The following is a 12,120-nucleotide window of genomic DNA, read 5'->3' on the forward strand; positions in this document are numbered from 1 at the left end:
TCCATTCACTCAGTATTTAATTGCCTGCACTGTACCACAAATGTGAGAGCATGATATAGGACTGTATTTAAGGGAATTGAATTTAAAATTGCATAAATACTGTAAGTTTCACTTTGAAAATAAGTTTCTGAAATTTCAGGATGTACTTGCTATTTGGTGAATACAGTAAGAATTAGGATTCAATTTCTATAAAAAGAATCTGAAGAAATGATTTTTAATGAAGTCCAGCAATAAAACAAAATCTAAAATATCTTTCTTTCAGTTTACCCTTGCAAATTAAGTCAAGCATCCTTAATATCTTAACCGATATGGTAAAGAAGCTGTTGAATCTGCTGTTCACAACATTACAAAAGAACAATTTAAAACTAAGTTTGCTGCTCTAAAAAGCAAATGAGCTTCAGGTTTCGGCCTAGGGGTTTTGGCCATCTCCCCAAAGGGGGGAGTTCAGCACCCTTCCACTGGTTTAGATTTTTAACAGCTGTGTTCACAAAAGAGCCATTCCCATTTCCTGTCTGTAATCGCTTGAAATACAGGAGGGAGGAGGAGAGGAAAAAAACAAACAAATACCACCACCAAAGGGAAAAAAAAAAAAAAATCCCAAACACGAGCTGCGATTGCAGCACAAACAAGGAGCGTTTCCGAGGGGCTCTCCCGGACTTCCCCACCACGGAGGCACAATTCCCAGCAAGTGCTAGCACATAATTCTGCTGTCCGAAAGAGGTCATTGCCATCCTGGACATGAGATATCAGGCTCTCTCTGCATTCCCATTAAATCTCCCACTTTGTAAGCCCCACAGCACGACACAGACTACCCTTCTGTGCTGTTTTGGAAGAGTTGTGACAACGGGTCTTTGACAGCCCCAGCCCTAGTGCCATTAAATTCAAAGCAGCCACAGAGTTGAGAGCATGATTCTGTGCATGCCATTTGTTTCCATTAGGGGCTTCAGAGCATAAACATGAATTGTATGAGCTTAGCTGCTCCCTCAGCACCCAATACATGCAAATGCAAGATCCCTAATAGTCAGGAAACAGTTTTGAGTTATTTGGCATTTAAAACCCAACTGCTGAAGTCAAGGAATTCTTTCCCAAAAGAAGGAAAACGTGGTGGGAGTTCAGCCACTTTCTAGCATTTGTGGTTGCAAAGAGGAAGCAAGTCAACCAAATCCTCATTTTTTCCCTTCTCTATCCTCACTCTAAAGTTGCAGTTGTGATCTTTTATAGGCACGATCCCTGATTTTTTTGTTTGTTTTTTTGACATTCAAGACCAGTGATATCTCAGCACGCACAGCCCAATGATATCTCAGCACGCACAGCCCAAGTTTTGCCTATGAAAGCTTCACGGCAGGCTAAAAATGCAGTTTCCCCTCTCCAGAAGAGGTTTCCTGGGAAAGTAAGAGCACAGGGCTCTGTGTTCAGCACCGGTCCAGCACATGGCAGAAAAGAGGCCTTTCGTGTTTTCTGAAGCCTCCTCTCCCGCCGTCCCCCATCCCCTCCGGCTCTTCTCCTGTCCACGTTGTCACAGCTCACGTGAGGATCGCTGACACCGGACTGCTCTCCGCTCCTGCTGAAGCCCTGGATGTTGCTGCCACAGCCAAGTGCTCACAAGTTAGAGGGGTTTATTAGCTAGGACAAGCAAAGCGCAAACCTGCGCTCACTGGCGCACGTGAGCTTTGCAGCTGACACTTCAGTGGCTCCCACCCATCTGAAATGGATGTGATCACAAAAATGCCTAGGGGAAAGACACCATTATAACCTGGCACAAGCAGAGAGAAAATTTCTTAAGTGCTTTAAGATGATTATGGATTAAATGATTAATAACACAAAAATAATCCCAGAGGTTTGGATTTTAAAAGAAAATTATTTCTATAAGTATGGAAGGAAAGAAATTAGGAAGCGAGGCTAAAAATAATGTAATGCATTGGCCAATGCTGCTCTCGGCTGTGCCCGTCTTCTCCATCCCTTCATCAGGGAGGGATCCCCATGCACCCATGCTGCCATGCTGAATTAACCTTCCTTAGCAAGGGCATTTTCCAATTTAACAAAATGTTCTGGTTTTCATGCACGTGAAGTTAACTCATTTACACTATTTAAATGCAGATTTAGGGTAGCTATACAGTGTGCTAAAGATTTCACTTTCACAGTGGACTTACTTATTATGAACACATAAGCCCGATTTTTACATGACAGGACTCATTCATCTCGAAACCCAAGCAGCCATTCAAAGGGCAGAACAACCATCCCTGTTGTTAGGAAAGAGCAGAACGCGGCTGGCCAAAGCTGCCCCAGTCAGTCACTGCAGATCACAAAGCTCATCGTGCCATTAGAAAGGATAAAACCAGTGCATTTTCCTACAGGACAGGGCCAGGACAAAGCCTCCTTTAGGATATTGATGCCACAGAAGGTGGAAAAAGGTCAGCATTTTCTTATACACTTCGTCACACTAAATATGTTGCTGTACTCAAAATGCAAATTCTTCTTTAAACAATCTGCCTGTTGCTGCAGCTGGAGGATGTGGGAGAGGATCTCGGTCATGCTGATTGGCAGAATGAAAACCATTACCAAATGTGTAAACAGAGGCTTTTGCAATAAGAAGTATTTAAGACTGAAGCTATAAGAGTTGGAGAGGATTTTTGTTGTTTTTTTTTTTTAAAGTCACATGGCAGGAAAAGGTATTTGACGAGAGGAAAAAAAAAAAAGTGTCTCAAGTCAAACCTTACTGAGGATAGAGCTGTTACATACACAAATATAAACCTAAAGGAGAGGGAAGAAGATCTGAAGAATGAAGAACAAGTTCTCGCAGAACACAGCTAAGAAAGCAAACCCCATTCCTCACTTCAAAAGAGATGATCTGTGTTAAAAATGATTACCAGCTTTTACCAGTTGGGAATATTTGTTTTGATCCATTTCCTGGGTACAGGCAAATGCTTTATGAACACATCAACCTGAACCAAATGGAATTGCTTGCACAGCTGCAAGCCCTTACTCACATCAATACAGCTCTCAAAGGCTGGCATAAACTGTGCAAAGAAAAGTTGAAGTCAGGAACACTGCTAAATTATTTCAATGAAATCAAAGATGAAAATATATTTAGAGGAGTAAGCTTTAGCAAAATAATTTTTCTGTTTATAGTACGTACCCAAGCTGGGGGTACACTCCACAAGAGCTTTTCTTTTGCTGCTCACTGCCTCTGGGGAGCAGAAACACTCATCCTATGAGAGGCGGGGCAGAGGAAACCACCACATAACCCTAGTGCCCACTTGAAGTCACGCTCTTTGCGCTTCCCTGCTACCATCGCTCCAAGCTCATTCAGCCACTAAGTCACTACCCTGCTCAGCCTAGAAGCAGAACCTACCCGCGAGCTCATTCCTTGAGAGCCCAGATGGAAACATCACTGCCCAACCCCAGGCACGTCACCTTCGCTTGGGTCCAGGTTAGGCAAGTACCCAGAGACACAGAGCCCAGAGCCAGGCACAGCCACAACCCTGCAAGGGACCACCCAGACACTCGCAACTCCCTCCTCCCCGAGCACCCATGACAAATACTTCGGTTTATACACAAGGTAGCTCGCAATCTCTAGTGGGCTCTTCTGACGCCTCCTGCCTACAGGGTCAGCCTGTAACAAGTGTGGCTGCACATTAGGAATTTCAGCTGGAGCAGGGAAAACTGGAGAAGGGGGAATGGAAGGCAAAAGGAAGAAAAGCGCCAGAGGCATGGGAAAAAATACGAAAAATTCACAATTTCACACCCATTAGACTTGAAGTTTCAGCTTTTCTCAAAAATGGAGGCTCCTACATTCAATAGGATGGCAGTTTATTTATGTCACTTCCCCTCTGCTAAGGTTTTGCGGATCGGATTTCAAGCCCACGTTATATTCCTCTGTTGCTCGGTTACCAGATCTGAACAAACAATTCCCTGCAGTCTGCCAAAAGCAGGGAGAGCAGAAACGAGTGCCTGGAGGATGAATCACCCTCTGGAAGTCATCTCATGGCCCCACACTGCTACAGATTAGTCACAACCCCAGCTACAGTAGAGAGAAAGAGGAAATGGCGAATCTGTCAACTCCGCTGCAGCACACGGGCCTGCTCGCTGCTGCTCTCATCCACGCACCGTCCTCCCAGGAAAACAGGCGGTTTTTCAAATCAGTAGAATTTTCTTTCAGATTAGAAGAAAAATATTGCTAAATTCAAATGAATAAATTGGGTATTAATGCCCCTGAAACTACAGAGTTTGTGCCAGCAGCACGTTTGAAGTGTAGCTGGAAATGAGTGGAGCAGTCGCCGCAGCACAGTCCCAAGAAAGCCCCTAGGCAAGGAGCACTGGTGAGCGCAGGCTGGACACCTCCAGTTTAGGGGCAGGCCACGCAGCTTTGCGAGGTGTGAAGCCACAGCCGGAGCTGAAGTGTGGCCCAGCAGCAGCTCTGCCGGTTCCTTCAAGCCTCCCCAAAAGCAGCCACGGGAAGGCCCCCGCTGCACCCACGCAGAGATGCCTCCGCAGGAGCAGGCAGCCCCTGTTCCTCTGGCCGGGGCTCAGCCGCCAAAGCTCTGGAGTCAAGACAGAGCCTGGCAAGAGAGGCTCCATCCCAGCGCAGAGCCCGCCGCGAGCCGCACAGCAGGGCTGCTGCGTCCATGGAGCATCGCTGCTTCCAGCACACAGGCAATGGGCCCCTACGCACACGGCGCAGGCTACCAACGTCGCAGCCTGACACTGCTCTGCTGAGGCGCTGGCTCCGCAGCAAAGCTCAGCAGCGGCACCAGCTTAAGGTGCTCCTCTCACCCCCTATTTGCAGGGCCCTAAGCTCCTGCAAGGTGGTACCTGCAGTCACACGCGGTGCTTCCGTGCCCCGAATCAGGGGCAGGGAGCTGACCTGGTTTTCCACGAGGACAGTTTGGCTGGGCTCCGCGGCGCGGTTCCCAGCGCCCCTCGGCAGGCGCAGCCGTGCCGCGCGGCCAGGGAAGGAACACACGGCAGCGGCACTGCTGCTGCTGCAGAGCCCTAGCACCTGCAAGCTGGGGTTCAGGCCAGCCTGGAAAATGGGAAACAAGCTCTCTAGTGCTTGCCCGATGGCCAGAGACAGCCCTTGTGCCGGGAGAGACACAAACAAGCATCACGAAACACAAGTTCAAAACCAAGAGCCACAGCTCTCAGATGAGACTGCACTCACTTAAAAAAAAAAAAAAAAAAAAACCCTACTCTGCAAGTTGTTTTTCTAATAACTGAATTGCACCCAAAGATACTTACTAACCACCCAAATATCTCCTGAAATTCCATACATAACATATAGTGAATTTTATTGTGAGAAAAAAAATAAAAGATGAAAATCAGGCAATTTCACAAGAAAAATCCCAAATCATCACCTCCCTCCAAGCACATTACTCCTGATTTTTTTAGAAGGGCAATCCAAGTAACACTCATGAACTCTCTTACTATTTCTAGTACAATAGGAAAAACTGGAATGATTAATTTTTCAGGCCTTCCTTTCTTCAAAGTAAGGATATGTAAGAAAAGGATTTTTTCCGAACACAGCAGCAAGTGTACATACCACTGAAATCAAATCAGGTCAAAATTAATAGCTGCTGTATTCTTAAAGTAAAATAATTTTGATTGATCAAATTACGCCCATTTCCCTTCCAGAGGGGAATACTTTACTCTCCCCGACCCATGTTGAGTCTCTGATTTAGCAGAGTCAACAGCTCTGTTCTCCTCCACGTGTGTTGTGGCAGCTGTCAAGAGCCTACCCAAGGAACAGTGCTGCCATTAAATCTATAAGACAAGTTCAAAGAAATGTATGCCTTTTCCATTATTAGATCTAAAGTTGGCATCAGGACCTCAACTTAAGAAAACAATATGACAAATTTATTCCAAATGTATATATGTATTCCCAGAAATAAGTTTGTTCCAACATGACTTTTTTTTTTTAAATATATATTTTCTTACACACCCTTCCCTTTCCTCTTAGAGCATGGGATGTTAGATGTAATCTCACTTGCAATCAAGATTCTTCCCTTCATGCTTCCACCAGCAATCTATATTATATCTGAATATTTGTTAGGAGAAACTTGCAGAGGTCTATCTAAGGCCTTAGAGGTATTATTACTGATCATAACTATTTACTGCGATTAAATAGAAAGACCCGGCCAAGCAAGCACTAACCTACAGGCACAGAGGATTTAACCCTTCTCTACCACCAACCTGTTTCGTGGCTATTCTCTGTACAGAGCTCTCTCCTCCATGCCTTGTGTTCCTACGCAAAATGAGTGTGCCAACACAGCAGTGCAGTTTGTAAAACACTTTGAAAGTAGATAGATCCCGGGAGGAAATTCACTGCTATTCCAGTAGGTAGCTTCTATGTCTATGTATAATGTAGACATCTTTTCCCAACAGGAAAGGGAATGATTTCCTCTTCACTTCTGCTGTACACTGTCAAAATGTTAAAACACTCTGGATCGATAGAGCAAATTAACTTTTGAATAGATAGGTAAGAAAATTAAGCAAAGGAAAACTTCTGTCAGTGATCGCAGATCCAGTGCACTCCCTTTCAGCACTGTGTTCATATAAACACCACAAGGGTTATCGTGTAGGCTCCTGCCACCCCCACTGCACAGGGTGCACGCCTTCATCCTCAGGAGAAATGATGCTGCCCAAGCTTTCACCTGAACTTTTCTTGCAAAGACAACTTATAAGACCTACCCAGGAATTCTCTATAAAGTTAATGTCATGGAATAAAATCAATGCATAAGGATCCCCAAAGATATAAAGCAGAAACAAGAGCCACTGCCACCCTACAGAGCAATTAACTGTTGCACACAACTTGTTCCTTTCTTTGCAGGCATTTCATGGTTATTATTAAAGAAGATTTTTTGTTACCTAAGGACTTGTTCTCATTTTTTCCTTTGTATCTTCCCCTTAAAACAAAAACAAAACAAAACAAAATGCTCAACGTGCACCCAGACACACAATTATCTATAAAGCTTTCTCACTATGCACCAGGTTTTATAAACCGGGTGCCTTGGATACTTCAAGACACTGAGTGAAAGATTAAAAAAAAAATAGCAGAGTTAGAAAAAGAAATTAAAAGAGACAAGCTGTAGTCCAGATAAAGTTAATGGAAAAGGAAGGGGGGCAGGAAGGGGGGAAGCAGCAGCAACTATTTTTTATCACCTCTTTTCTCTGTCTTCTCAAATGCTTTTTTTTTTTTTTCTTTAAAATCCATATACAAAGAAGGCTTTGGCATTAACTATGATGTACTGACACATGCTTTAAGGGAAGGCACTGTCTTCTTACATACTTTTACATTAGTAGAAAAATAAATAATTCATAATATAATCATGCCCATGTTTGCAGAGGGATTTATAATATGAGTCTACCACCACCTATGCCACCTGAACAGCTAATCAGAAAGCAGCTTTGGACAGCAGCCAGTTTCATATCTGAACTAACAGCTCCCTATAAATCTAACTGACATCTCAAATGCACCTCAGAAGCCCCAAGTAAAGCAGATAACCCCTTTCTCAAGCTAACGTGGCAAGCCACATTATTCTAAAATCATCAAGAAAGTCAATAATTGAATCCCCAGACAACCACTTTTGTGAGAGAGAGCTCAAGGAGATGATTCTACATATCCTGCCCTTAAGCACAGAAGGGCTAATTCAAGCATGTAGATAGTCCTATAATTTATATGGTAGCTCTGCTGCAGACAGAGGCCTGCAGAATGTCTTCCTAGTCAAAAACAGCCTACAAAGGCACCTCTTCAACTTTGAGAAGAGAAATGTAAATATATGTATATGTATAATATGATATATTTGACTGCAAGAAAGCCAGTAACTTATTCTCTGAACTAGGAAAAGAACTGTTTCTGTTTTGACAATAATATTTAGCAAACAAATAGGATTCATTTTACAAAAGCAAGGGTGAGACGAAGATAACCATTTACATGGGGAGACTGATCATACTTAAAACTTCAGTTCTTCCAAACAAAAATAATAGAGAAACCAAGCACAGATTAGCATAAAAGCCCCAAGTCATTGGGTGACCATACGTAAGGACAAACTCAGCCAAGAGCCCACAGTTCCCTAGAGACCCTGAAGGGAGATCCATGTGAAGCCTCAGTGCGAGGACAGGACGGCCTCTTAGGCCCGTTTGGGAGACCCCACTGCAAACGCAAGCTGCACGGAGATACCTCTACAACCAGGGTGCAGCTCTGAGGACATCGCCTGCCCACCAAACTGTGGCCTTAAGGACATGGAATTGTGGCACAGCCTTTTGGGGACAGGTGCCCTGCAATCAGACAAAAAGCTCTTGACATTGCAACAGCTGTGGCAGAAAAGCCCTTGTTGCAAAAAACAATCAATACAACCAACTATCAGTGTAAAGATTCCATACTCAGAGCCCATCTACCTCCAGTAGGAACAGGACCATGAGAGAGGGTGCATTATAACATGAAACAAACTTAAGGAAATCCACATTTACCACAGCTGCCAGCAGGACAGGAGACTTGGGACTTGGTTATTTCCTTGCACAGCATTCGGCATAAAGCAAGAGTTAAAAACCTGAAACTGTACTTTAAAAGCCTGGGTGTAATCACGATTAAGCAGCAAGAGATGCCCCTTTTCAAAACAGATATTCCACCACCAATTCCGTGACAAACCTATGTAACCCAAGGTGGAATTCCTTCCAAATGGGGCTTGGCATGTGGCAAGTCTTGTGTGTAAAATACAAGTTGTGTCTTCTAGTTGTGCCTGGGAAAAGCAAGAATTGCATGAACTGCCAGGAAGATCAATTCCTGTGAGAACACGCTTCACACACCTGCTAAAGGTTTAGCAGATCTAACCGAGCACCGATTCATCCACAGCATCACAAACAAGCAAGAGGAGCAGCGTTTTCCCTGGGAAGGCTGAAGGGCAGAGTCCTCAAGCTGTTCCCAGAATTTCCTGCCTCCCAGCTTCTGACTTCATTACCACAGGACATGCACACACAAAGCAAATCCTTCAGAATAATAAAGGCAAACAGGAGTGAATCAGTGCTGATCCTAACATTTCCATTTTTAAAATCTCTTTTACAACCCTCTGAAGAGAGGTTGCATTCAAGCAAAGGCCTCACCTGAAAGAGAAAGCCCGTGAAGGCCAAGCAGCCGCCGCGGGCCCGGGGCACGCAGCGCCCGGCACCCACAGGACGCAGCCTCCTCTCACACTTCAGCACTCACTTGCCAGCCAGTTTGGGCCAGTCACTCCACCCTGAGACATGTTGTTTCCCCATCCCATATAGCAAATGGGTTTACAGATGTTTCTTTCCCTTAAGCTCCCACTCTGTGACTCTCTCCTTTCCAAGCTGTCCTCTAACACCTTGACTGATATTTCTATTGTTATGAGTCAGCTTCAAGTGGCTTTAGTTACACAGGTACATCAAATTAAATTGCCTTTAGTTAACACATTTACACCTATTTAATTCAAATAATTAACCTCTTTTGGCTATGCTGGTTTAACATAATAAAAGCAGAAAGGCTCCTTTTACAAGAACACATGCAGGATACAGAAAGCTAGGAGGTTTCCAGGCTTAGGTGAAATCTTACAAATCCCTTGAGGAGAGTTTATTTCCACCTGAAAATGGCATTCAGCATGAATGGCACCATGAAGCTCCAAATCTATTTCGAAGCGAAATGAACTAGCCCAACCACCCCTCAGACACAGCTCTCACCAGTCGATTACATCTGCACCCATCTGCATCGTGAGCCAAGGCAGATCTTTTACAACATGGCAAGGCCTCAGTCTGCTCAAAAATCAGCACAGGGTTTGCCCGCATGGAAACAGGCACCAAAATAGCTATGGGCACAAGCAGATGAACAAGTTCCAGTGGGACATGTTATTCTGGAGATGGCAGGGGATCAGCTACTCCATCATCACGATGGCTGACCACCAGTCGGGATATTCTGGCATGTCAGCGTCACCCTGTGCATCGGCTCTTCCCAAAGAAGCTCTTTCCCAGTAACCCAGACCTGGAGAGGCTCTCCCAGAAGAAAGGCTTTTGCATCCATTGACCTAGTAAGCAGCATCTCCCCTGACAGAGCTTACGCTGCCGGCATATTACCTGTGATGGGGGTTTTCCTTTAGCAAGGCACGGCCTCGCGCTGGAACAAAGCTCTGCCAGCTGCGTAATTCTGCTGGCGCTGCTCTGCAGCAACCAAGACCAGCGCACGACTTCTCCTGGAGCCAGCTCCATGAGAAGGGCAGGCGCCGCAGAACCCCTTCTGTGCTCCCTTGTGTCCGAAGGGGCATCCTGACCCCATGGAAGCCGTGCCCTTCCCCTGCCATTCCCGCTGCGGCTCCCGCCCGGATTGCGGCCTGCCGGGGCAAAGCTGCCGGCTCCAGCGCGCGGGGATCCCCGTCCCGGGGGCAGCGGGAGCCCGGGGCACCGGCAGGGCCCCCGCCGTGCCCGCTGCTTCGGGCCCCGCACGGCTGCGGCCGGGCCCCGCCGCCGCGCTCACCTCCTTGAGCTGCTCCATCTCGGTGCGGATGGTCTCGTACTCCAGCTCCAGCTCCTCGTACTGCTGCTTCAGCTGCTGCTTCTCCTCCAGCACGGCCAGCCCGTACTCCGCCGCCTGGATCTTCTCCCGGGTGGTCTCGCCCAGCTCCTGGAAGAGCCGCTTGATCTCGCCGCGCAGCCACTCGGGCTCGGACTCCATCACCAGCTTGGCGTACTCCTCCTCCTCCATGGCCAGCGACATGTCGGCGGCGACCGGGGCACCGCGGGTGGGCACCAAGGACGAACGCGAAGCGCGGCGGCTCTCAAAACGCCCGCAGCCCGCGGGCGGCCATGGCGCGTGCTCCGCCAGCAGCGCCCGCGCGGGCTGCGCTGCGTGCCCCGAGCGGCGCCGCGGTGCTCAGCGACGGGCTCCGCGCGGCACCGCTGCGAGACGCGCCGCGAGCGCCGAGCGCAGGGAGCGCATTCAAAAGCAACGGCCGGGCGCCCGCCGCGCGGCATGCTGGGGCGGCGAGTCCGCGAGCGCCGCCGTCCCGCGGGCAGCCCGCGCGCCGGACTACAACTCCCACAATGCCCCGCGAGAGGGAGCGGCGCCCAGGGGAGGGGGGCGCCGGCGGGCGGCGGCCGCGCCCCGCGGCGGGCGCGGGGGGCGGAGCGGCCCCTGGCGGGCGCGGCCGGTACCGCCGCGTTGAGGCGCTTGAGCGGCCGCGGCGGCGCCGCCGGGGGGAAAGGCGGGGGCTGCGGCCCCGTGTGCGCCCGCTCGCCCCTCGGGAAGGGGCTCCGGTGCTGGAGGAGCGCAGGGGACGGGGCGCAGCTTCCCCCCTGCCGCCTGCTCCTGCTCCTGCCCCGGGGCAGCTGCCCCCGGCGCAGGGGGCGCAGGCCTGGAACAGGGAGGCCTAGGTGGTGCCATCGTCCGCTTTGCGTTCACCCGTTAGAGATCGGTGGCTCACAGGCACAGGGGTAAAGGCAGGAGGGTGCCAAAATTTAGGTCAGTTACAGAAAACCAAGCGAAGGGCAAGTTCTCACGGGCATTGTGTCGCCTTGCTGCTGATCCGGGAAGGCATTTAAAGCACATTCATAGCTTAACCACATGAGGAGCGGTGCACTGAATCGCTCTGTTTGTAAAGCTACATGTGCGCTTAACTGCCTTGGGAATGCGCGTGCCCTGGGTGAGCTACAGCTGCCAGAACTTGTGGAAGGGGCTCGAGCCTCTGAGCGCTGGGACCCGCATGGAGGCAATAAAGCATGTTAGTGAGGAACGAACGGTGACTGTACATCACTGTAACTGCACTGAATGTATTCGATAACCACCTTTTAAAGTCATATAAATGATCGGCAGGTAAGAGTTATTTCACAATTGCAGTAACCACTATGCTGCTGTGATCGCAGCCTGAAGAATCCCACAGGCTAAATATAATCTTTAAGGGCCTAATGTATCAGCCACAGTATCAAAAAACAAACCTTGTTCAGCACAAGCAAGACTGTAACCAAAATAAATAAAAAAGCCCCCATCCCACACACTGCCCAGCTTCTAGCTCCTCACTAATGAGACCTTCAGGATGCTTGGAAGCCAGGCGCCTTCTGAGGCAGTGGCCTATAAAAAGACAGCTGCTTCTGACAGGAGATCCAACAGCAGCGACGTGCGCA

General features: G+C 48.1%; 1 protein-coding gene across 3 annotated transcripts in view; it reads right to left on the bottom strand.

Moving 5' to 3' along the window:
* The window catches only part of BICD2 (BICD cargo adaptor 2), a 75,904-nt gene extending 65,176 nt beyond the window's left edge, over positions 1 to 10,728 (bottom strand). For all 3 annotated transcript variants that reach the window (XM_088532036.1, XM_088532035.1, XM_088532034.1), the window contains exon 1: positions 10,478 to 10,728. In XM_088532036.1, the coding sequence (XP_088388162.1) occupies positions 10,478 to 10,717 (240 nt within the window). In that variant the 5' untranslated portion in view covers positions 10,718 to 10,728. The remainder of the gene's footprint in view (positions 1 to 10,477) is intronic.
* Between the last annotated feature and the right edge of the window lie 1,392 nt (positions 10,729 to 12,120).

The sequence above is a fragment of the Tinamus guttatus genome, unplaced genomic scaffold (assembly GCF_059628265.1).
Source record: "Tinamus guttatus ecotype Peru unplaced genomic scaffold, ASM5962826v1 Tinamus_guttatus_pri_ptg000451l, whole genome shotgun sequence".
Taxonomy (NCBI): domain Eukaryota; kingdom Metazoa; phylum Chordata; class Aves; order Tinamiformes; family Tinamidae; genus Tinamus; species Tinamus guttatus.